The sequence below is a fragment of the Equus quagga genome, chromosome 8, assembly GCF_021613505.1.
Source record: "Equus quagga isolate Etosha38 chromosome 8, UCLA_HA_Equagga_1.0, whole genome shotgun sequence".
Classification (NCBI taxonomy): Eukaryota; Metazoa; Chordata; class Mammalia; order Perissodactyla; family Equidae; genus Equus; species Equus quagga.
In genome coordinates, this window is record NC_060274.1 from 20,172,776 (window position 1) to 20,198,312 (window position 25,537).

Below are 25,537 nucleotides of genomic sequence, written 5' to 3' on the forward strand. Positions count from 1 at the left end.
TCTCTGCCTGGGTTGTCCCCTCCTCTTCCCTGCTGACGCCTGCTCATTCTGTAATATTCAGCTCAGAGTTTGCCTCATCTAGGGAGGGCTTTTCTTAAACTCTGGATGCTGTTACATGCCCTTCCCCCGTCATACCTGATGCGCATGTTGATTTTTGCCGTGGTCACTTGTAGCATACTTAGATTTTAGATCTTTCTCCCTCACTACACTGTGAAGTCTTTTGTCTTCACAGCCTAGTAAAGCGCTTGATACTGAAAAGATTTTCAGTAAATGAATGAATAGATTTATAATTCATTTCAGGCTCTGCTGTGTAGTAGCCAAGTAACTTTATGTAAATCATTTAAATGCTCTAATTTCAGCTTCTTTCTGTATGAGATGTAAATCATACCCATTATTTTTGCCTCATACAATTGTGTTGAGAATCAGGTAAGAGAATGTAAGTAAATGTACCTTATAAACTATGAAGCAGGTTAATATGCTTTCATGCTAAAACTTGAAAAGAAATTCTAAAATGTTAAATTCACCTTTGTTCAATTGAAAACTGTCCTATACATTTCTCACATTAAAAATAATTACATCAATAGCCATGTTTATAGTTTCAGAATTGACAGGAGGAAAGGAGAAATTTTAGAAGTATTAGATTGTAATTAATTCTTCCCTGGATAATGAAACTGTGCAGCCAGATATTCCCTCACTTTGCTGATTGTGAGTGCCAAAATTGTGGCCCAAAGATAATAAGTCTGTAATGGCTTGTGTGCGTGTGTTCTATCCACCTGCCCCACACACCACGGCAGGTGGATAGAACACACACACACCACGTCGTGATCTCTTCTGTCTTCTCTGATCTTGATTTTTATAAATATTGCAACATTTATTGCTGCTGTAGTAAGGCCTCTCTAGGTGAACGCAAAGTAGAGTACAGATAATAATGGAATATAATCTGTACTACTCACTCCTATAGGAAGCTGTTCGATTCTTGTTCTTTAGGGAAAGAATGAGCATCTCAGTGATTAGGGCTTTAGGTCCCTGATAATACAGAGAAATGAAGGGAACTCTGTTTATTGAGTATCTGCAATTAGGAAATGTTAAAATTGTATTATCTAGGCTGTCTCATATAGGCTTCTCTCCATTTTGCAAATGAGAACTTCTCTCTAGGGTCGAAGTAAATGTTATGTTTCCTGTTTATTTAGCTCCTAAATATCAATGCCAGTATTTAAATTCAAATGTTTTAACTGAAATACTTCATACTGCATTGCTTCACCAGAATCAAGATATATAACATTAATCAAGGTCTGTTTTCCTAACCATTTTAGTGTTTGATCTGATAATAGGGATTCCCAAGCCTAATTGTGCTTAAGAATCCTAGCATATGTCAAAACCTCCTGGGAGAATCTGCATTTTTAACCAACTTCACTGATTATTCTGATCCTCATCAAGTTTGGAAATCATTGACTTGCTAGATAGAATTGGTGTTCTCATCACATTCTCCCAGGTTCGGTTCCAGTTAAGGAAGTATTTTTTTCTGGCAACTTGAATGGTGCATCGACCCTAGCAGACCCTACATTTGTAGACTGAATTTGTTATTGCAAGTGAAAATGTGTGAGGGAGATTTGGTAGGTATATATTTAGTGTTTGTGGGGCAAGTACTCTGAATACTTTTAAAAATGGTGATGGTAAAAAATGTTTTTCTTATATCCTCATAAAGAATGGTATAATACCATTAAAACTATTTTTATGTTGATTAATTCTTTCTAGGTTGGAATTTATCTTTTGGAAGATGGCCTAGCAAAACTAGACTTCTTGAGTGATGCAAATTCGAGAATGAAAAAGTTCAATCAACTCATGAAGAGAGTGATGGAAAAGTTATACAATTTCATTATTCCAGGTAATTTTTAAAGTAAACTTTGAAATTACTATTACTTAAGAGTTGTGGGTTTTTCCCTAACTCCTATAGATAACAAACAGAAAAACAGCTAATAAAACCATAATAAAAATTAAACAACCGGGGCCAGCCCCAGTGGCCACGTGGTTGAGTTCAGCATACTCCACTTCGGTGGCCTGGGTGCAGACCTCTACTGCTCTGTTAGCAGCCATGCTGTGCTGGTGGCCCACATACTAAAAAATAGAGGAAGATGGGCACAGATGTTAGTTCAGGGCGAATCTTCCTCAGCAAAAATTAAAAAAAAAAAAAAAACCTCTGTAAAATCACTATATGACAAAATTATGTTTATCTGAAATGTTCCCACTAATATATTGTCTTTATTTACTTAATATTGTGCTTAGCTTATAGTAAGTAGTCAAGAAATATTTGCAGAGTCAGTAGGCAGAGTCTAAAGGAATCTGAGTGGTTGGAATTTTTGCATTATTCCTGTGCTTTTATTTGGCCATGGCCAGAGATTCTTGGCTGGCCTTTATTCCACCTCTCCTTTGCATTCTGACAACTCATCTCAAGAGTGTGCTTCCCATAAAGACCAGTTCATTTTGCTACTGTTCCTTGGCAAGAAGTTGCATCCTTGCTCATGACTGCAGGTTCAGAGTTGTCTGCCATTGCTTCCCAAGGGAGAGTGTGGATGGCTTGGCGCAGCTCATCAACACTGCTGGGAAATGGTTTAAATTATCCAGGTCCTGCTTATGGTCAGTCAGCATTATTTCAGGTGCAAATTATAGAACATTTCATACTGGAATATTCGGGAAATGAGCTTCTAAGCTTGCTTGTCGAATTGTTTCTGCAGTACGTTCTTTGCAAAGCTTCATAATATACTAATAATAGTAAGTCATTTGTGTGTGTTTTTGCATGCATAAAGACTTAAAAGGAGGAACATCTCTGGTTTCAGAATTGGATGGAATGCTTTTAAGTACGTCTAGAGCTTTTAAAGTTATGATAAGAACTCCATTATTCTGCCTTTTAAAAATGAAACAGTTTGAACTTTTCAAAGGAAAACTTCAAAGAATTTTGAAGGAAAACTTCAAATTTAGTTATCAATGCTAGATTATGCAACTACAGTAACAGTTTGAAATAACCAAGCATTTACACATCAATTGTAAAGTTTTAAGAATCTTAACATGGCATATTTTTTATTGAAAAAGTAAGTTATGTATTTTGTGGCTGTGCATAATCTTTTATATGGAATAATCTTTTCATTCTAGGGCCTATGAGGTATGTCCTATAAAAGTGTATAGGCCTTTTTGAAACAATTCAGGAGTAAATCATTAGCTAAAGAGGGTTTGTAAATACAAGATTCTGAGTTTTTTCATGTTATATAGGCACAAATCTTCCACAGGGCAGTTGTGTCCAACAAGTGAATCTGATATTCTTACAAATTTGTATTAATGGCAGAACACTTATCTGCTAATTGGCTGATGCTGCTATCCCCTATTCTTTTTTAGCACAGGAAATAGAATGGGAATCCTCGTCTTATTAGACATAGAAAAATTATGTCTGCATAGGGATTTTTTTATGTTAAGATTTAAAAGTGAAATAAATTATGCTTTTATAAACTGCAAAGGATATTCACATTAAGTTCCTCAAATGTTTATTAAATATGTACAATGGGCAGAGCGTGTGCCAGTTGCTCTGAGGAGCTATAAAAACAGAAGACGCCATTTGCTTTCAGAGCATTACAGTTCAGTGCGGAAGGGATGAATACACGTAAATGATTGCGTTGCCAGACAGACTGTGACTTATTGCTGTATCCAAAGTGTGAGTATTGCAGGAACACAGGAGAACATTAATTCTAACCGAGGAAAACAAAAGAAAATGCCATGGAAAAAGTAGCAGTTGAACTATCTTGCTGGATGGATGGGTAGATTAATCAGGGAAGAATTAAGGGTAGGGCCTTCCAGACACGCAACCCACTCAGCAAGACCCCAGAGGTGGGAGAGTGCATGTATGCTCTTGGAATAAGAATGACTTGTAGGAATAAGAATGACTTGTAGTTATAAAAGGTGGATTGGGTTATTTTGAGTACGTTTGTTGTTGGGTGTACAGATGTGTTGGAAGAGGATGAGGAAGATTCAGAGAGTGAACCAGAGGGACAGGACATCGATGAGCTCTATCACTTTGTGAAGCAAACACATCAGGAAGAAACACAGTCCATCCAAGTGGATGTCCAGCATCCTGCATTGACTCCTGTGTTGAGACCATACCAAAGAGAGGCTGTCAATTGGATGCTACAACAAGAGCGTTTCAAAAGCACTCCTGCTAGTGGCAAGTATAAGATGCTTAAAGAAAGGCAAATTGATCAGATGGATTATATGAGAGAAAGGGTGGGGGGGATTGATTATTAAACAAATCATATTGAAAAGATTGATTTAGAATGGGTGTTACTATGAATAAAATTATTTTCTAAGAAATCCTTCATCATTGAAATCTGGAGAAATTCATTTGTGAGTTCCTTGTCCATAAAAGTTTGAACTGATCTTTCATGTCAAAACATAATGTTTTGAAATCCAGTCCATGCCGTGTGGATCAGTAATTCATCTGTTTTTCCACAGACTGGATTTTTTTGATGAAATCCCGTGTGTCGTGTGGTAGTTCTTCTGTCTCCTATAGTTCCCATAAATTGAAGCTTTTTCTCTTTAATTTTGTCATTTTATGAATCCTATGTATCTGTGTTCCTACTTCATCTGTTAATCCCTAAAGAAGGCAACAAGAAATTACTTGCTGTTTCACTGACGGGTGGAGACATACTTCCCATTTGGCAGTTGCTTTAAACAACGTGAAATGTTAAGAGAAAGGACAGTGGAAAATTCTGACTGAAACAAACTTAGTTCTTGAGTGTTAGAGTTTTACCTATTTTTTCCTCGGTTAATAAGCCTTCCCTCTTGCTCTCAGACTCATGCAAAAGGTTAGGTCTGATCTGCGTTGATGTCTTAGCCCACTAGCCTAGGTCTCCTGAGTTATCTAAAGACCTCACGTAACTTTCTGAAGGATTTATAAAAGAGAAGCTACTTTCCTTTACCGTTAAGAGTTTGTGATATGTGTTAGTTTTCTTCTTAATCCTCTATAGTTCACTCTGCTTTGTTTTCTGTCTTATCACTTGCTTATATGGAAAATATTTGTGCCCAAAGCAAAGGACGCTAAAGAATACTATCTGAAGAAAAGAATGAGAAGAATCCTAGCCTTTTTCCCACGTGTATGTGGCTTTGCAGGGTATCCTGACTGTTAACTTATTTTTGTTTTAATGTGATTATCTGGCAGAAAGGGAAACAAACAAAAACTTGTGCTTACAGTTATATTCTTCTTTAGAAAATGCCCTGCACTTCTTGTGGCGAGAGATTGTTACATCTGAGGGTGTGAAACTCTACTACAATCCATATACAGGCTGGTAAGACGAAACTTTATTTATGTGCTTGATAGTAAAAATAAATGTTATGAAAACCTGTATGAGATTGGTGACGGGTCTTTAACCTTGGCAGTCCCTCGAGAAGGAATACTAAGTTAAAGTCTCTTTAGCCATTTTTATAGATAGCATAGATATAGGATTAATAGCACTTGTCATTTTTCAGTAAATGAATGCAATATAGTAGACTTCAGATGCTTAGTTATTGATAATTAAAGAGATTATGGGTCTTTGTAAAAATGTCGTGATATTACTATGGGCCAGTGTTTGTATTTTTCATTAAGTTTGTCAACTTCTATTCTAACAAAGTTTTCGGATCATTAACCGTAATTAGTGAGTCAGTAGGTATTGCCCTTCTTATTTTTTTATTCACAGATTCATAAAGGTCACAGAAAGAAGGCAGACATGTTTCCTTTGATTTATAGAAGAGAAAAAAATGATGGGTGTTTACCAATACCACTCCTCTTTCTGCAGACTTAGTTGTCAACTCGGGCAATTGTTTTTTAATTTTTTGTTTTGAGGAAGATTAGCCCTGAGCTAACTACTGCCAATCCTCCTCGTTTTGCTGAGGAAGCCTGGCCCTGAGCTAACATCCGTGCCCATCTTCCTCTACTTTATATGTGGGACGCCTACCACAGCATGGCTTACCAAGCAGTGCCATGTCCACACCCGGGATCCGAACCGGCGAACCCCGGGCCGCTGAAGCAGAATGTGCGAACTTAACTGCTGTGCCACCAGGCCAGCCCCCAGTTTGGGCAGTTTTTTGATTATCGCAGTTCTTAATACTCATGACTGAGGGATTTGAATTGTTTAAAATGTAGTCTCAAAAAACTTAAACTTTTATGCATTTCTTCCAGATCTCTTTGGAACAGTATCATTTTGATTTGCATTCCTATGATGTGTTTTTCTTGTTTATTCCTTTAGCATCATCCGCGAGTACCCAAGTGCTGGGCCCCAGCTGCTTGGAGGAATCTTAGCAGATGAGATGGGTCTTGGAAAGACAGTAGAGGTGTTGGCTCTGATTCTGACACATACTCGACAAGACGTCAAACAAGATGCTCTCGCTCTTCCGGAGGTAGGAAGAGTACTGTAGGGTTGGGAAAGCAGGAGACATATGTTCTCAAAAAGCATCATATGTCGAACATTTGCTTGGCAGTTAAGCCAACACTTTCCGTTTACTCTGCAGCTAATGATTTATATTAGTCATTAGTTAACTTCAAGTGGGCACAGAGAATGGGATGTTTGTGACCCGGCAGGGTTTTTTTAAGTGATGTTGGCCAACTAGGAAGAAGATATGCTGTCACCAAGCTTCCTTCTGGTTGGCAGAGAAACTCCCTTAGGAAAGTACTATTATTTCGTCAAATATTTTGTCACTACTGCAAGTCTCCGTATTACCACTAAATATTTTTGAGAGCTAGTTTTAAAAAAATTGTACATATCTCAGATACATAAATCCTAGAATCTAATAATTAGAACGTTGTTAGTAATTAGATTGCTAGATGAAACAAACTCTAGGTCCTTGTTCCAAAATATGTATAATTGTGTTTAAAAATATAAATTGTAGAGTTTACAAAAAAAAAAAACTCCACTGAACCAAGGATAGCTCATAGCACATATTTTCCAATAATAAAATCTAAAATCAGCACATTAAATCCTGCTGAAATGAGGCCACTAGTTAAGGGTATAACTAGTTACCTGTAGTGCCTACCATCCTCGCAACCTTAGTAATTATGTGACCTGTGATCTTTTGATAGGGTCAAGTTTGCAGAAGTAGCCTTTCCAATTTGAGTAGGGAATAGAAAATAGCTATTTCCTTTGCAGAAAGATGAGTTGGAGTATGCAGTTTTAACTCTCATTAACTTCTTTTGGGATTTTCTGCTCATTAGATGTTTTAACTCTAAGTTATTTTCAATATTATTATAAGTTCACTAGGTTAATTCAGTATTTAAACAAACCTTAAAAAGTTAACTTCAGAAGTTCCACACTTAACATTTAGGTAATTCCAGATAATATGCACAATTTTGAAAAGTGATGGCTAGCTATAACCCCTGAAATGAAAAATAAGTTTTGTGTGTATGATAGCATATTTAGCCCTTTTGTTCGTGATTTTTTACAACTCTTTTGCATCTCCTTAATAGAAGGAGGATTCATTTTAATAAGCAACTCAGAATACTGAAAGCAAAACACTGTGTGACCGCTGAATGTTGTTTATGTCAGGGAAAAGTGGTGAATTACTTCATTCCATCACATCATTCTGGAGGAAAAGTGAAAAACACAGAAACCCAGAATATGGAATTTGAACCAAAAGAAAAAGTTCAGTGCCCCCGTAAGTATGAAAGCTCTTAAAGAAAATACCTTTTTACAGTGATCTTTGTTACAGTTCTTGTGATCTTTGTATGGAGAAATCTTGTAATTATTATGAATAATTGTTTTTACAGTTGTTTATACTTTGCATAAATTGATTCCATTGCAAGCCATATTATCTTAACAAAAGTAAAGATTTATTCTTTCATTTGACTTGGTCCAGGTAGTTCTTGCTCAATCCATTATATTTCAGTTTCTTTAACTTACAATTTAAAGCAGGCTTTGTTTATTCTTGAGTGTTGCTACTTCAATGTCTGCTAGCAAATGTATATTACCCTTGCTAATGGTAGCATATACATAGATAATTGTGAGAGCTTTTTTTTAAATAATTTTAAATGGTAGTTGTTTTGTAAGAATAACAAGGTGTAATTCTTCCTTAAATTGTTTCCATTACAATAATTTATTTCTTAATGTGTTGAGATAAATTTTTATTACATTGTCTTCTAAATGACAATATACAGACAATGTATCTTCAATAAATCTTTGATTTATTTTTTTCTTAACTTGGTCCTGAATGCACATTAAGATTAACTGCGTTTTATTTTCTTTGAATTTTAATTATTTTGACTGAGTTAGTGTATCGTTTTTGCATTTAGCTACACGTGTGATGATCCTGACAGCTGTGAAAGAAATGAATGGAAAAAAAGGAGTTTCTATCCTTTCCATCTATAAGTATGTCAGTTCTATATATAGATATGATGTTCAGCGGAACAGGAGTCTTCTGAAACGGATGCTGAAGTGTTTAATCTTTGAAGGTCTTGTGAAACAAATCAAAGGCCATGGTTTTTCTGGGACTTTTACATTGGGGAAGAATTACAAGGAAGAGGATATATATGATAAAACAAAAAAGCAGGTAACAGAGCATTTATTAAGTAGCTATATCTGATACCTTACAGAATGAGTTGACAGTTCCCACCTTGACCCTGAAGCTCTCACAGTCCGAAGATAAAAACAAACTAGTTAGGAAAAGCACTTGTGGCTGTGACTTTGGTTTTCTACTTCCTGAATGTAAGTTCCATCCCAGAGAAGAGGGCTTGGTACATAGCACGTACTCAATAAATATTTATTGAGTGAATTAGAAAATTAGTTAAGCATATTATAATTTAAAACAACTTTTCTATCCTCATCATGCTGTTTGTTGTCAGCAGTTAAAAAGTTTGGTCCATACTTAAAAATGTTAATGATACCTTATATTTGCCTAGCTCTTTATATACATTTTGAATCTTTTATCTATAAACTCTCATTTTTCTCATGTCATCATCTTATAAAATTTTTACATTTTGTTATGAAACGGCTTTTTTTGGGCTAGTAATTTCAATTTGCTTTTAAGAATATAGTTATAAATTTGTAAACATAAATCTAGAAAAGACTAATGACAACAAGTCAAAGTGTGGAGCTACTGGCTTGGCTGCTGTGAAAGAGATGGCAGACAAGAAAGTTCATTTCCTAGAGAAGGGGGTCTAAGATTTTATCCCCGGCCAGGGTGGAAGACTGCAGCGAACTTGTGTGCTCTCCGTAATCCTTTTCCCACCAAGAAAAGAAAATCTCCTTCAGTTGATGCTATTCATTCCATGCTCAGTGTCCCAACTCCTCTGTTCCACCTTGGCTCTGACATCACTTCTGGGAAGTTATGCTGGTACCTACCTCTCTCTCTTATATACCCCTCTCATGCATCTATAGTGTCATTTTATTTTTTATCGTTTTCTCTTTTCCAACAGACCCCTTTGAGACCAGGAGCTAAATATTCCTCATATTTGTATCCCCAGCACCTAATACTGTGCCTGGCACAGAAATAGCATTCAATAAATAATTTGCAAGAGTGGGCACAGGTAGAAAGAAGAAAGAAAGAAGAAATTTGTTTGCTAATTGCAGTAACTAGTAGATTACCTTTCACTTTTTTTAATGCTATATTTTAGTACTTGGTATTTTTATAATTGCCCTACTTTGTGTATTTGTGTATTATAAACTGCTAGTCTTTTATTGATTTAGGCAGACAATAAATTATAAGAAGTTGGTAGCAAAATATTAGTAGCTCCTTTTATCTTTCTAATTTTTATTCTCTCCAAATTTTAAGTATACAATAGTAGAGCCTCCTTTTTCTTTTGGACCTGCAGACTGCAGGGAGGGTTCTTACAGAGATGAGAATGAAAGCCACCGATCAGGAGTGATCCTCCTCAGGGAAGAGGGCAGCAAACACTGGCTACTGGATTTTTATGTAAAGCGCATAAAGTTGGGAATTTAATTTCAGAAATCTAACTTTGTTGAAATAAACTCAATAAATAATATTTTTCATAGGCAATAGGGAGTCCAAGGAAAATTCAGAGAGAGTCAAGAAAATCGGGGAGCAAGGACACAGATTCTGAATACTTGCCATCAAACACCTCTGATGATGATGATGATCCTTACTATTATTACTATAAGGCCAGGAGAAATCGTAGTAAATTGAGGAAAAAGCCTGTTCCACCCACAAAAAAGGGAAAAAGTCAGCATGACATCAATCTCAACTCACAAGATCACTGTCCAGCTACCAGTGACTGTGGAATTATTGATGTTACCACAGCTAATAGTACATGTGTATTTGACGTCAAGCAAGAACATGAAGCAAAGGACCAAACTGAATCTCTAAACCCAGCGGGTGGTGATGTCCCATTTACTAATATCATGAGTCCCTATAATTCCTCAGATTATCGCTTTGAGTGCATATGTGGTGAACTTGACCAGATAGACCAGAAACCTCGTGTTCAGTGCCTGAAATGCCACCTGTGGCAACATGCAAAGTGTGTGAATTATGAAGAGAAGAATCTGAAGATTAAGCCGTTTTATTGCCCCCACTGCCTTGTTGCAATGGAGCCAGTATCAACAAGAGCAACTCTGATCATCTCCCCCAGTTCCATCTGTCATCAGTGGGTGGATGAAATCAACAGACATGTGAGGTCGTCATCTCTTCGAGTCTTGGTAAGGCGGTTTGGGCTCTTTAAGAGGATAGGAAAATGTAAATGTAAATTTTTACTTCTTTATGATAGTTTTTATACTCTTCATTGCTTTGTTGTTTATCCCCTAATTAACTCAATGAGATAATAATAGTAAATGAGAACTTGAAGAGGAAATTGAGAATAAGAAATAGAACAGTAGACTGTTTATTCTTTTCTGACATCAGAAGTTAAAGCATTTTAAGTGGAAAGATGTGAAAGCTTTTGAAAAACTTTGTATAAGCATTTATACGCTTAGAGAGGAATACAATCCAAAGGCAGCGTTGTGTAACGGTAGCTGCTTGTCTGATTTGCCACCTCTTAGCTCCAGAATCATCCTCTGAAGCATCAACTACCTCATCTATAAAATAATTTAGTCATTCACCAAGTATTTATTGAGCACCTGTTATGTGCCAGCAACGTTGCTAAGTTCTAAAAATAGTACCTCTCACAGACTTAACTGTGAAGATTAAATGATGTGGTAAAATGCTGGCACTTATTAATGGTCATTTGATGTTACTGTTTACTAATAGTACTCTTCACTCCCTCAGTTCTTTCCACACATACGTCGTTGGGGGTTTTCTGTATTTCAGCCACTATAATAGGCCTGGAGAATATAGTAATAAGCAAAACACCTTCTTTGCTGTTGGGGAACTCTGTTCTGTGGGGCAGGCAAACCTTGGTTTGACTCTTAACTCTACCAGTTTTGAGCAAGTCCCTTCATGTTTCTCATGTGTGGGATAGGAATAATAGCTACTCACAGGGTTGTTGTTGAAGGAGATAAAGCGTAGCCCAGTGTCTGAAACGTGAAAGGCATTCAGTAAATACTAGTTCTCACTGTTCTTTTTCATACCATTGTGCTTTTGCACATGCTGTTTCTTCCAGCTTCTTACCTGCCTGCAAGTCCTTTTCGCCTTTTCTCCACCTGCAAGAACTCCTAAATATTTTTCGAGGTCCACCTCAAATGTTAACTCCTCTCTGATGTACCTTCTCAACCATAGAATTGGTCTCTCCCTGTGATGCTGTCACAGTTACTTCTGTTACCATTCCTTTCACATTGCTTATGTTACTAGTCTCCACGCTAAAATGTGTCTTTATCTAGACAGGTGTAGGATGTATCTCATAGCATGTTTGGTCCTAACCAAATAGAAAGGGCCCAGTCAGGGTATAGATGAATAAATGCTTCAGTTATCTTTGATGAGCCTTTCCGCAGTGACTATGTCTGTGCTGACTGTTTCCTAGGTATATCAAGGAGTGAAGAAAGATGGCTTTTTACAGCCTCATTTTTTGGCAGAACAGGATATAGTTATCATTACCTATGATGTCCTTCGTTCAGAACTAAACTACGTGGATATCCCACACAGCAACAGTGAGGATGGGCGTCGCTTTCGGAAGCAGAAGCGCTATATGGCCATTCCCAGCCCCCTGGTCGCTGTGGAGTGGTGGAGGATCTGCCTCGATGAAGCCCAGATGGTTGAGTGCCCTGCTGTCAAAGTGAGAATTTCTGCAGGATCTTTTGTGGGCTGGAGAAGACACAAGGGGAAAGGGGTTGAGGGAAGCTGTCCATGGAGAATTTAATAGTTATGGGGTAGTTAATCCATAGTATTGATATTGGCCAGAAGATGGCTATTAAACACTCTACATTCACTTTTCTCTTGTAGTTAAACTACATACCCTCAGGAATTATCTTGGTACTCTGTGAATTGTTGCTTTATATGCAATGCTCATGTACATATGAATAAGATGGCAGTTTGTGTGTGATGCAGATCAAAGTAAACTCTATTTAGGGACTTTTCTAAGCATTTCTGCCAAATTGAAAGCTCATCATATAGGCTCTGATAGCTTTGGGCCAGAGTTGACTTTAGCAGTTTTTTTATCAGAGACCAAATGGTGACAGGAAAATACTCCTTTAGAGCATAGAATTTTGATTCAGTCTTTGTCTGTCATATGTCTTTATTCTGTCCTCCTTGGCCAGTCTGTAACCTGAACTGAATTTATGAATCGTATCTATTGTCACAGTGGTTGATATCGGAGGATGGGCTGTTGGGAGGATGGGCTGTTGGGAGGATGTAGCAGTCATTCAGGGAGCCATTTCATTCTACTCATACTGAACTACCTTTTCTCTTTGGGGAGACACGTGGCAGCCCCCTTCTCATGAGAACCACTGTACTAGAAGATGGCCCATTGAATATGGCATTCAACACTGAGTGCGATAACACTGAAATAAGAGCAAGTGCATCTGACCTGAAGTAGGGCTTTTTGTAGGCTATTTTCATGAGTAAACATATTCCTGACTTCTCCTTTTTTCTGTCTTTTTCTCCTTTCTGTTTTATTTCATGTTTCTCTCTCATCAGGCTGCAGAAATGGCTCAGCGCTTGAGTGGGATTAATCGCTGGTGCATCAGTGGCACTCCAGTACAGAGAGGATTGGAGGGTAATCTATGGTTTCCTCCCATATTGCATATGTTTGAAAAGCTTAATTTTTTTGAAGAAAATGTATTGTTATGTTTAACGTTTGCTGAAATGCTTAAGTGTTTATACATGTAAAAATTTATATTTGACTCCTAATGATTTTAAGCATTTGTCTTTTTAAATGGATTCAGATGATTTTTGTTTGTATGTCTGAGGACAGCTGTGCAGTGAGTAGTCTCATTCTCCTAAGTTGAAGGGTTCTTGTGCCTGCCCAAGCAGTGTACATACACGTCTGGACCGAACTCAGAGTTCCAAAGTGGTAGGGAGAAAACAAAGAGAGAGAGAATGAGAGAGGAAAACAGAATGAGTTTGAATTGGCTATGTCTACAAAAATAAGGACCATAGTTTTTATTGGCTGAATCCATAAATAGACCATAATTTTACTTATTGTGAAAGTTATAAAATATTAACAGCTTTATAATGTCATACCTTACGCGTAAGCCATTACTCCTTCACCCATTCCTCTTGGGCATTTAGATCGTGTCTAGTGCCCGCTCGCTCCCACGCACACATTGGACTCCTGCTTCCACATTATCTCACTCATATAACTTACTTTTTCTGTAGAGCAGACACTGCATTTTTAAAACTTTTATTCAAGCTTTGAATATTTAAAACTAAAAGTTTAAGTAAATGTTGTTTTGTATAATAAATTCCCTGAAAAGCTGTCATTAAAACGTAGTTAAATTATAAATATTCTTGGAGTCCTCTGGCAAGCATTCATCCTCAAAACTTATTTTTCTGAAAATTCAAGTTTTCATATATTGTTTTCAGCGGGGTGACTTATTCTGCTACAATAAAAAAATCAACATCCATTACTGTGACCTGAAAAACAGTACATTTTTTGATGATTATTTTTAGGGGAAAAACGGTTTTCTAAGAAGATTTTAAGTATATATTTAAATATTTGCATAATGTTAGTAAGTTACATTGATACATATTTATAGAATAATACCAGGCTAATTAAAAAGCCACGTTTAGTGATCTGCTGTTACATTTGGAAACTGCCGAATTTGGGCAGTTTGTAAATATTTAGGAGTTAATAAGATCTCATTCAGCTCAAAAGTTAGCTGAGAGGGTACAGAAAAAAGGAAAATGCCTATCAGAGTTACTTTTACCTAGTTTTAATGTTGAAAGAATATGAGCAATAATTCCTCAGTTCCCTGGGTAGGTTATTTTGGATATATAGGATGTTGGCAGATGTTTGGAGCACTTATAATCATTCAACAAATTCTTGAGTAATTTTTTTTAAAATAGCTTTATTGAGGTATAAATGACGTGTAATAAAACTGTAAATATTTAAAGTGTAAAATCTACAAACTTTGGGCATATTTGTATACCCATGAATCTCTTTCCACAATCAAGACAATGACCCTCCAAAGTTTCCTCATGCCCGGGGCTGGCCCGGTGGCACAGTAGTTAAGTGCGCACCTTCCGCTTCAGCGGCCTGGGGTTCACTGGTTCAGATCCCAGGTGTGGACATGGCACCGCTTGGCAAGCCATGCTGTGGCAGGTGTCCCACGTATAAACTAAAGGAAGATGGGCATGGATGTTAGCTCAGGGCCAGTCTTCCTCAGCAAAAAGAGGAGGATTGGCAGCAGATGTTAGCTCAGGGCTAATCCTCCTCAAAAACAAAAAAAAGGAAGGAAAAAAAAAAGTTTCCTCACGCCTTAGTTACTTACAAAAGAGCTTCCCAAACTTTCTGGAATTTGGGTTTCTCTTTCCTTTCTGATGTCTTTAACACTCTGATTCTTGCGATGTATCTGTTCTTTGTGTAGTTGCTGCGGTGCGAAGTTAGCCTGCCAGGACTTACTATGTTGTATTTGGAAGTGGAAGTCTCATTTGTTTTCCTTTTGTGTTAGACCAGGGTTTCTTAGCCTCATTGACATTTAGAGCCAGAGAAATCTTTTTTGCTGGGAGTTGTCCTGTAAATGTTGCATATTGGCTTCTACCCACTAGGTGCTAGCAGCACTCCCGCAATTGTGACACCCACAAATGTCTGCAGACGTTGCAAATGGCCCCTGGGGGGCAAAGTCACAGCCCTGCACCCCCACCTCAGTTGAGAACCACTGTGCTAGACTGATAGAGATAAATCAGATTTGATGATTTATTAATTAGCAACAACGTAGAGATCTGGTGAATCCCAGGTTGGCCACATATTGAGCAAGGAAGTGAGGCTAGGATGTTTTCATTCCATAGTTTGCCAGGCCTTAGTATGTTTCTCCCGTCAGGCTGAAATAATGTCCATCCACTTGGAAAGTCAAATAGGCAAGGACACTGCTCCTCTCACCCTCCACACCCAATGTCTGTATAATATACTTGTTTGTATAGTAAACAGAGCATTGGCTTTGGGGGCTATATGAACCTGGATTCACATTCTGACTTATTAGCTATATATCCATAAACAAATTATTTAAACATTCAAATCCTTAATTTCCTTATTTGTAAAATAAGATGTTTTAAAGATTCATTATAACAAAGTGTGCAAAGTGTTTAGCACAGTACCTGGCAGATGTTAAATATTCACTGAGTGATAGCTGCTTCCACTGCTGCTGCTGCTGTTCTTATTTTCTATTTACGTATTCATATTTAGTTTCTTTGAAAGCGTTGACTTTAAAAAACTTAAGTACTTTGTGGTGCATTTATTGGTTCATTTATTCTTTGTGACGTATAATAGCGAGCGAAAAATAGACAAGGTCCCTGACCTCATTGAGCTTACAGCTTGGAGGGGAAGATCTATTTATTAAATACTTAAACAAATACGAGATTGCAATGAAGATAACTTTCATGTATGAGATAAATATAAAATTCTAACTATAACAGGTTTCAAAGAAAGAGGTCTAGTTCTGTGATGTCACATAAGAGGGATGCAGAAGGAAGTGACAACTGAACCAAGATCTGAAACATTAACATGAGCTAGGTAAAGAGGAGGGGAAGAATTCTCTATTATAGAGGAAACCGAAAATGTGAAGATCATGTGGCAGGAGGAGACCCAAAGAATGTCAGGGTGGCTAGAGTTCAGACTGCTGGGGAAAGCATGGTGGACTGAGAGACTGAACAGGTGGATGTAGACCAGACCGTGGACACGTTGTAGGCCATGATAGAGAATTTTATTTATTTTCTTAAGAATAGTAGGAGTTATCGAAAGGATTTTAAATGGTTGGGAATCATCTTGTGGTTAGAGTTATATTTCAAAGATCACTCTCTGGAGGATGGTTTAAGTTGGCAGAGTGGATCCTAGGACATCAGTTGTTGGCTACAGTAAGTTATCTAGGCCCATGCCAGCACTTTTGTTGGACTAGGATTGTCCTGAGGAAATGGGAAAGTGGTTAAGGAAAAATTAACAAGGCTTGTAGAATGATCAGTAGATGTCCAGGACTTCTGACTTCGTGGCTTCATGGATGGTTACAGAATTCACCAGTGAGTAGCACTAGAAGAGAAGCAGGTGTGGCAGAAAGATTATGAATTTGATTTTTGCAAGTTGAGTTTGAAGCAACTTTGAACCTCAAAGAAGAGGTAGCACATAGGCAATTGGATTGATTTGAACAGAAAATATAAATCTGTGGATATCTGCGTATAGGCAATGGTCCTTTCAGATGTTAATAACTCTCAGGAACCATCAAAGTCATTTAATTCAACCTAAATATTTGTTAATTGTCTTCAGAATAAATGTTGTAGATAGGGTCATAGCACAAAACATACAACAAAATAAATACTCAAAGGATGTAAGTAAGAGCCTATACAATCTGCATTTTAATTCATGGAAAGTTCTGTGTGCTGTGTAATGTCTATGAAAGTGGTTATTCAAAATAGTGATAAAGACATATAGAAACAGTTATTCTCAGTGTGCTTTTTTCTTTTTTTCTTTTCAGATCTTTTTGGGTTGGTGGTCTTTCTTGGTATTGAACCTTACTGTGTCAAACACTGGTGGGTTCGACTTCTCTATCGCCCTTACTGCAAGAAGAACCCTCAGCACCTCTACAGCTTTATTGCCAAGATACTCTGGAGGTCCGCAAAGAAAGATGTGATTGACCAAGTCAGTAGGATAAGTTTTTATTGATTAAGGGTACTATAAGAAAAAGAGAAGCAGCGTTGGGATGGGAAGTTACATTTCCAGGTGAAATCATTTTTTTTTTCTCTTCTTACAGATCCAGATACCCCCTCAGACAGAAGAAATACACTGGCTCCACTTTTCTCCAGTGGAAAGACATTTCTATCACCGTCAGCATGAGGTGTGCTGCCAGGATGCAGTAGTAAAACTCAGGAAGATTTCCGACTGGGCTCTGAAGCTCAGCAGCCTGGACAGAAGGACTGTCACTTCCATCCTGTACCCATTGCTGAGGCTCAGGCAGGCCTGCTGCCACCCACAGGCCGTTCGTGGGGAGTTCTTGCCACTCCAAAAAAGGTTTTCTTATAATTTCCTTATGCTGCGATTGATCATATGGTAGTAATAAACAATATTTGAGCAATTAGCTTCCTAGCCCACAGTTGGATTCAGAGTCTTATAACTGAGTTGTCATTTTTAGCAAGGTGGTGGTTTTTCTTTGGTATGGAACCCCATTTGTGAAAGAGAATCACATCATCAAAATTATCTTTTTGGTTTTGAACGTTGGTTTTAAAATTAAGAGTATTATGGGATTTGTTGTTTTGCTTTATGTTTTTGCTGCACTCCAGATATGAAAGGCTTTTGTTCTTTTCTTATTGTATTTTTTTGTTCCCACATCAGGTAATTAGATGAATTAGATATTCATTGAATATTTTCTTTATAATGTGCTAACTTTGTCTCTTCGATTATTTCTTCCTAATGTGTTAAGGTATTTTTGTCCACAATACTCTATTGTCCCAGAAATTTTTTTTGGTTCATCAGATTGTGACTCAGGAACTAACCATTTTTTTTAGCACCTGATATTAAAAAGATACCCTTTCAGGTGCTGTAAGAGAAATTATATTTTTGTCCTTGCCTTTAAGCAGTTCATAGACAAATAAAGGAGATAACAAAGATTATAGATTTCTATAATATAAGGCAAACATGATATATTTCACAAGAGGTACATATAAATTGCTGTGGACAATTAGAGTATGGAAACAATTTCTATATAAATGGCTAATGTTAGCCTCCTGTAAAAATGTCATTTGTTCAGATCTTTGGAGAATCTTCATTTTTAAAGATAAAAAAAATTCAGGCTTGTGAAGGTTAATTAAGTTTTGATGCTGAGATTCAGACTCAGTCTTACATTCTAACATGCATACTGCTTCAAATATGTTGTACTTTGTGCTTTAGGAAGATTTTTCTAGTTCCATTCTCCATTGACTGAAATGGGAAAAAGTTAAAGAATGATGGGATCAGACAGAAGATTCTTGCTAGAATAGTAAGAGATAATTCAGTTAAAATTGATAGTGGTAAAATGGAGGTGAAGAGAAAGATGTTGAAGATATCACAGAGTCTGTAAGAGTCTGGCACTCTTTTTTTTTTTTTTTCTGGTCAGGAAGATTGGCCCTGAGCTAACATCTGTTGCCAATCTTCCTCTTTTTGCTTGAGGAAGATTGTCACTGAGCTAACATCTATTCCAGTCTTCCTCTGTTTTGTATGTGGGACACCACCACAGCATGGCTTGATGAGCAGTGTGTAGATCCATGCCTGGGATCCGAACCCACGAACCCCTGACTGCTGAAGCAGAGCATGTGAACTTAACCACTATGCCACCAGGCCAGCCCATGATAGTCTTGATCTTATGTGATATAATACTCTCACTGAAATAACACTTAGAGTTTTCTTTCTAGTTCTAAACAGTCTGCCTTTTCTTTTAGCACCATGACAATGGAAGAGCTGCTGACATCTCTGCAGAAGAAGTGTGGAACTGAGTGTGAAGAAGCCCATCGGCAACTAGTTTGTGCTCTCAATGGCTTAGCAGGCATCCACATCATTAAAGGTAGAAGGTGATTGCTTTGTTAGCTCTGATTCTTCTAAATACTTAATGAGGAAGATTACTTATAACAGAAATCAAAACCCCCCCCAAGAAAGACACGCTCACTACTGAGCGTAATTTAGATGGCTTCCACTTAATGGAGAGCAGTTATGCAGACCATTTCAAACCTTCCAAGTTTATATATGCCTTCATCAACTTCCACTTTTAGAATTTATTTTTTTAGAGAAATTGGGATTTGAACAAAGATTTGGCTATAAATTATTAATCTTAGTCTGTAACAGTGAACAACTGAAAACAACCAAAATGTCTAGAAGTAGAAGAATAGTTAAATTTTGACATTCAGGGGAATATGTTGGTCATTGATTTACAAAATAGTATTGTTTGTAAATTCATTCTTTCAACTAATATTAAGAGTGTCTGCTGTGTGCTGGGCATGATCTCAGTAGTGAAGATGATACAGTAAAACAAAGTCAAGTCTCTCATTTGTGGACTTGAGATTCTTAACAGAGGAAGACAGACAAATACACATACACACATAATGTGTATGGGTATAGATATAGTGTTATATACAATGCACAAAATTTAAGCTGGTTGGAAAGATAACCTTATGTTTCACGGAAAGATGTTTACTTGGTGTTTCCCATCTCTTATTGATCACTGTTTTTCGTGGCCTGATGTCCAGGATCTTACAGACTGTTGTTTCATATATATTTTGTCTGCTATTTTAGTTGTTTCAGGAAGGAGGGTAAATCCATTGTGTGTTATTGGCCAGAAGCAGAAGTTATATAACTGGCTTTTCCAATGAGCACCATTTAGTAAACACCTTTCATATAAATATGAGAATCATTATATCTGTATTACATAGGTTCAAGAATGAAGATTGAACATGTTAAGTAGAGACATTGAAACACAAATTCAGACTTCTAGAGATGCACATTTCAGAGCCTGATATGGAAATTATGCTTAATAAATAACAGTTTAGACACTGCGGAAAAAAAATTAGTAAAGTTGAAGAATAGAGTAGTAACTATCCAACATGAAAAACAAATAGAATAAAGACTGAAAAATTTGAAAAGAGCATCAGTGAGATTGTGGACAACTTGACGTGGTGTAATATAAATGAATTGGAGTCTCTGAAGAAGAAAAATATGTGAAGAAATGTGTATTGTGGAATTTATAACATGTAAATGTAAAACGTACAGTAACAGTGGCACAGAGTCTGGGAGGGGACAAATGGATATGTAATGTAAAGTGTTTATACTGTATATGAAGTGGCATAATATCACATGACAATAGACTGTGACAAGTCAAAATATGTGCTCTACATCCTAAAGCAACACAGGAAAGAGTTAGAGGTAATAATCTAAAAGAGGAGATAAAGAGGAATAATAAAAAATCCTCAATCTAAGACAACAGGCAGAAAAAAGAAAAGAGAACAAAAGACAGATGAGGCAAATATAAAACAAATAGCAAGACAGTAGATTTAAACCCAGGCATATCAGTGATCACATTAGATGTAATGGTCTAAATATCCTAATTAGAAAGCAGAGATTTTTAGAATGGATAAAAAAACAAAAAACAATATCCAATAATATACTGTCTACAAGAAACCTACTTTATATTTAAAGATGCGGATATAAGAGAATGAAAGAAGATAATACCATGTTAACTCTAATCAAAAGAAAGTGGAGTGACTATGTTACTGTTAGGCAAAGAATATTGCCAAGGATAGAGAGTGTTATTTCATCACTGGAAAATAGCAATCCTAAATGTTTATGCACTTAAAATCAGGGCTCCAGAATAAATAAAACAAAAAGTGACAGAACTGCAATGAGAAATAGGCAAATCCATAATTGTAGTTAGAATTTCAATATCCCCCTCTCAGTTATTGATAGAACAGGAAAGCAGAAAATAAGTAAGGATGTAGAAAACTCAACACTGTCAACTAAGTGACATGATCAATAGTTAAAGAACATTTTAGCCAACCAATGAAGAATACGCATTCTTTTCAAATGCACATGCAATGTTTACCAAGACGGCATATTCTAACCTGTAAAACCAGTCACTAAATTTAAATGGATTCAGGTCAAAAGAAGAGCAAAAAAATACCAAGTCAGCAAAAGACAGGAAATAGTAAAGATCAGTACAGGAGTCAATTAAAAGGAAAACAGAAAAACAGAGGAGAAAAACAATGAAATGAACAGCTGATATTCCTGGAGAAGATCAATAAAAATTTATAAACCTCCAGTCAAACTGTTCAGAAAAAAAGAAGACACAGATTACCGTTATCAGGAATCAAGAATAAGAGAGGCGACATCACTACAGATTCTACACATGTTTAAAAGTATCATAAAGGAATATTATGAGCAACTTTATGCCAAAAATTTGACAACTTAGATAAATGGACAAATGCTTTGGAAGACAGAAGCTACTAAAACTCACTCAGGAAGTCAAACCACCAAAACTGACTCAGGAGGAAATAGATAACCTGCATAGCCCTCTGTCTAGTCAAGAAGTTAATTTTATAATTAAAAAGCTTACCCCAAAGAAAATTCTAGGCCCAGATGACTTCATTGGTGGATTCTACCACACATTTAAGGAAGAAATAATATTAAATCTCTATAAACATCCAGAAAACAGAAAAGGAAGGAATACTTCCCAACTTATATTATGGCAACATTATCCTGATTCCAAAACCAGAGACATTTCAAGAAAACAAAACTACAGACCAGTAACACTCAAGAACATAAATGCAAAATTCTTTAAAAATGTTAAACAAAATTAATCCAACAACATATAAAAGGGATAATACCTTATGACCGAGTGAAGTTTATCTGGGGATTGCAAGATTGGCTTCATATTCAAAAATCAATTAATATGATTCACCAAATTAACAACTAAAAAGGAAAACTTTGTGATCTACTCAATAAATGTAGGAAAAGTGTTTGGCAGAATCCAACATTCATTCCTGATAAACACTTTCAGCAATCTAGGTATCAAAAAGAATTTTCTCACTCTATAAAAGGTGTCTATAAAAAACCTACAGCTAATGTTACACTTAATAGTTGAAAACTGAATGTTTTCCCTCTAAGATCATGAACAAGTCAAGAATCTTCTGTTACCACCTCTATTCAACATTGTACCAGAGTTCTCTCCAGTGCTGTAAGACAGCTAAAAGAATAAGAGTTATCAGATTGAATGGGAAAAAAAATAAAACTATCTTTATTAGCTGCAATATGATTGTCTATGTAGGAAAACTACTAGAACTAATAAGTGAGTTTTGCAAGGTTGCATGATACAAGGTAAATATATAAAAATCTAGTTAATTCCTGTATGTTAGGAATGAACAATTAGAAATTCTAGCAAGAATATCATTCATAGTAGTATCAAAAAATATGAATAACAGGCATCAACTTGAAAAAGAGATGTATAATACCTATACAAAAATCACAAAAGCATTGAAAATTACATTGTTGAAAGAAATTAAAGAATACCTAATTGTTTCATGTTCATGGATCAGAAGACTTAGTATAATTAAGGTGCTGATTCATCCCAAATTGATAAATAGAGTCAATGCAGTCAAAATCTCCCAGTCAGAATTTCTGCAGCTGTTTCCTGGAAGTTGACAAGCTGATTCTAAAATTCACCTAGAACAGCCAAAACAACTTTGGAAAAGAACAAAACAGTTGAAAGATTTATACTACCTGAATCAAGACTTACTTTAAAGCTACAGTAATTAAGACAGTGTGAGACATAGCTGTAAAGATAGGCAAGAAGACCGGTGGGACAAACTGGATACCAGAAATAGTCCCACTTATTTATGATCAGTTTATTTATTTATTTATTTATTTTAAGATTTTATTTTTTCCTTTTTCTCCCCAAAGCCCCCCGGTACATAGTTGTGTATTCTTCGTTGTGGGTTCTTCTAGTTGTGGCATATGGGACGCTGCCTCAGCGTGGTCTGATGAGCAGTGCCATGTCCGCGCCCAGGATTCGAACTAACAAAACACTGGGCCACCTGCAGCGGAGCACGCAAACTTAACCACTCGGCCATGGGGCCAGCCCCATGATCAGTTTATTTTTTAACAAAGATGTAAAGGCATTTCAGTGGAGAGGTTAATGTTTTCAGTAAATGGTGCTGGAATAATTAGGTATCCAAGTTCAAAAAGTAAATTTCAACCTTGTACTACATAAAAATCTCAAGATAAAGAGAATATTAAACTGAAATTAAAACGATGAAATTTCTAGAAGAAAACAGAAGATAAATATTTGGGATTTTGGATTAGGCAAAGACTTCTTAGATATGACACCACAAGTACAACCCATAAAAGAAAAAGTGATAAATTTGATTCCAGCTAAATTATTAACCTCTGCTGTTCAAAAGCCACTCTTAAGAAAATAAAAAGATAGAGCCAGCCCTGATGACCTAACAGTTAAAGTTTGATGCACTCTGCTTTGGCAGCCCAGGTTTAGTTCCGGGCACAGAACCACACCACTCATCTGTCAGCAGCCCTGCTGTGGCAGCGGCTCACATAGAAGAACCAGAAGAACTCAGAGCTATCCACAACTATGTACTGGAGCTTTCAGGAAGGAAAAAAGGAGGAAGTTTGGCAACAGATGTTAGCTTAGGGCAAATCTTTCCCTGCAAAAAGCACGAGAAAAAGAAAAAGATAAAGCATGGAATAGAGAAAATATTTGCAAATCACATATCTGAGAAAGGACTTGTATCTAGAATATAAAAAGAGCTATTAAAAACCAATAAGAAAACAACCCAATGAGAATAGGCAAAATATTTGAACAGAGACTTCGGTGAATATATAGAGATAGCAAAAAGCACATGAAAAGATAGATATTCAACATCATTAGTCATTAGGTTTATGCAAATTCAAACCATAAGGATGTTACTATGCCCTGTTAGAATAGCTCAGAATAAACAGATCAGATGTTGGCAAGGATGTAGAAACAATAGGAATTCTCATTCATGCACTGATGATGAGAATATAAAATTGTACAGCCAGCTTTCTATTATTTCATTTGCTCATTAGCTTCATTTCTATGACTCAATTTACTTTTGTAACTTGGAATTAACTCACTGCCTCTACCTTTGTGTTAGAATCGTTCATTCTTTGCAGAAACTTATTCTAGATTTTCTTCCTGATAACTTTCCTGGCTATCTGAACTCATGTTACTTTTTTGCAACTTGAATGAATCATTAGTACTCTTTTCAATAACTGTTTCAATCTCTTATTGCATTTGTAATATAATAAGAGTTTTGTAGTTTTTATACCATAGAAACTCTTAGGTGCTTTCTTATAGTAATGAGGAAATTACTGATGTAAATGTACCTTTTTATAAAGCTACTTTAAAACCTTGTCTAATAGCTTTGGTTTAGATAATTTGATCTTAGCTCTCCAAAACTAAGTAGAATATAGTCCTTGAAATCATTATATATTTCTTAATGGTGAAATAATGTACATTTTCCTGCACTTTGATAACTTAGGGTATACAAGGGCTGCTCTATTTCTACTTTGCTCACAAAATCTGTGGAATGAGCTCATCGTTACAGTGTTACAGCTGGAAAGGCATTTCATGATAAATTCCACTTCCTTTCACCTTCCCACAAAGATTACTGATCCATTAGTCTACTTGGGTACACAATCATGGAGAGAATTTAGCATTATTCTCATTTACCTAAGACCTAAAAGAAATCAGTTGCCCAGGAAAATGTGTGCTTTTGTAGAATATGAGGAGGTGTTCTAAGCCTCTTGGAACTGAGTGGCCTGTCTTTAGTTATTAGCTCTTCAGCATAACAGAACCAGAACTAGAAAGTGTCTTCCTGTCCTGGATAAGTGGATAGAGTTTGACTCACAGAGGCCACGTAGAAGTCACTCTAGACAAGAACTGGAAAGGATGCGGCTTCTTACTTGCTGTCGTTGTAGCCCTGTGAACTTGAGTGCATTTTCAGCATTTCTGAATCTCAGTTTCTTTATCAATAAAATGCAGATAATACTGCATGCTTAGCCTCCCTTGAAGTATTGCTCTTAATGTGAATGTGTATACACATTGAAAAAACCCTATAGAAACATATAGATGAGGAAGGATGTTATTGATTATGGTAATATGAAGTGACCTTAGAGTCTTACCACTTTTCAACCTGCTGACAACACAAATTTTATTATCAGTACCCAATAAGAGGAGAAAGGGCATATTATTACATAATATTCCTGATAAATTGTTCAAATATGGCACGTGCAACTTTGTGAGCAAATCTCCCCCCTGGGGCATTCCCTAGGAATTCTGCAATTTAGCTAGCAGTGTTTGCAAGTTCGGATTCTCTAATAATTCTTAATCTCAGTTGCTAAGTGCGCCTGTGACACTAGTATTCCAGGCATCAATCTACAATCTGAAATGATCTGTGCTTTACAATCCACAGTGAAAGACTAAGTAAGGCAACTTTTCAATAGAAA

At 36.5% G+C, this 25,537-nt stretch overlaps 1 protein-coding gene across 6 annotated transcripts in view; it reads left to right on the plus strand.

The window, feature by feature from the left end:
• Nucleotides 1-25,537, plus strand: part of SHPRH (SNF2 histone linker PHD RING helicase) — a 93,205-nt gene that overhangs the window by 11,431 nt on the left and 56,237 nt on the right. For all 6 annotated transcript variants that reach the window (XR_006889756.1, XR_006889758.1, XR_006889757.1 and 3 more), the window contains exons 3-14: nucleotides 1,756-1,885; nucleotides 3,989-4,207; nucleotides 5,249-5,327; nucleotides 6,267-6,417; nucleotides 7,560-7,668; nucleotides 8,303-8,559; nucleotides 10,002-10,661; nucleotides 11,918-12,169; nucleotides 13,030-13,108; nucleotides 17,016-17,179; nucleotides 17,292-17,548; nucleotides 18,952-19,073. Coding sequence is in view for 3 of the 6 variants with exons in the window: in XM_046669550.1 (XP_046525506.1) it covers nucleotides 1,756-1,885; nucleotides 3,989-4,207; nucleotides 5,249-5,327; nucleotides 6,267-6,417; nucleotides 7,560-7,668; nucleotides 8,303-8,559; nucleotides 10,002-10,661; nucleotides 11,918-12,169; nucleotides 13,030-13,108; nucleotides 17,016-17,179; nucleotides 17,292-17,548; nucleotides 18,952-19,073 (2,479 nt within the window). In the remaining 3 variants the exon portion in view is untranslated. The remainder of the gene's footprint in view (nucleotides 1-1,755; nucleotides 1,886-3,988; nucleotides 4,208-5,248; nucleotides 5,328-6,266; nucleotides 6,418-7,559; nucleotides 7,669-8,302; nucleotides 8,560-10,001; nucleotides 10,662-11,917; nucleotides 12,170-13,029; nucleotides 13,109-17,015; nucleotides 17,180-17,291; nucleotides 17,549-18,951; nucleotides 19,074-25,537) is intronic.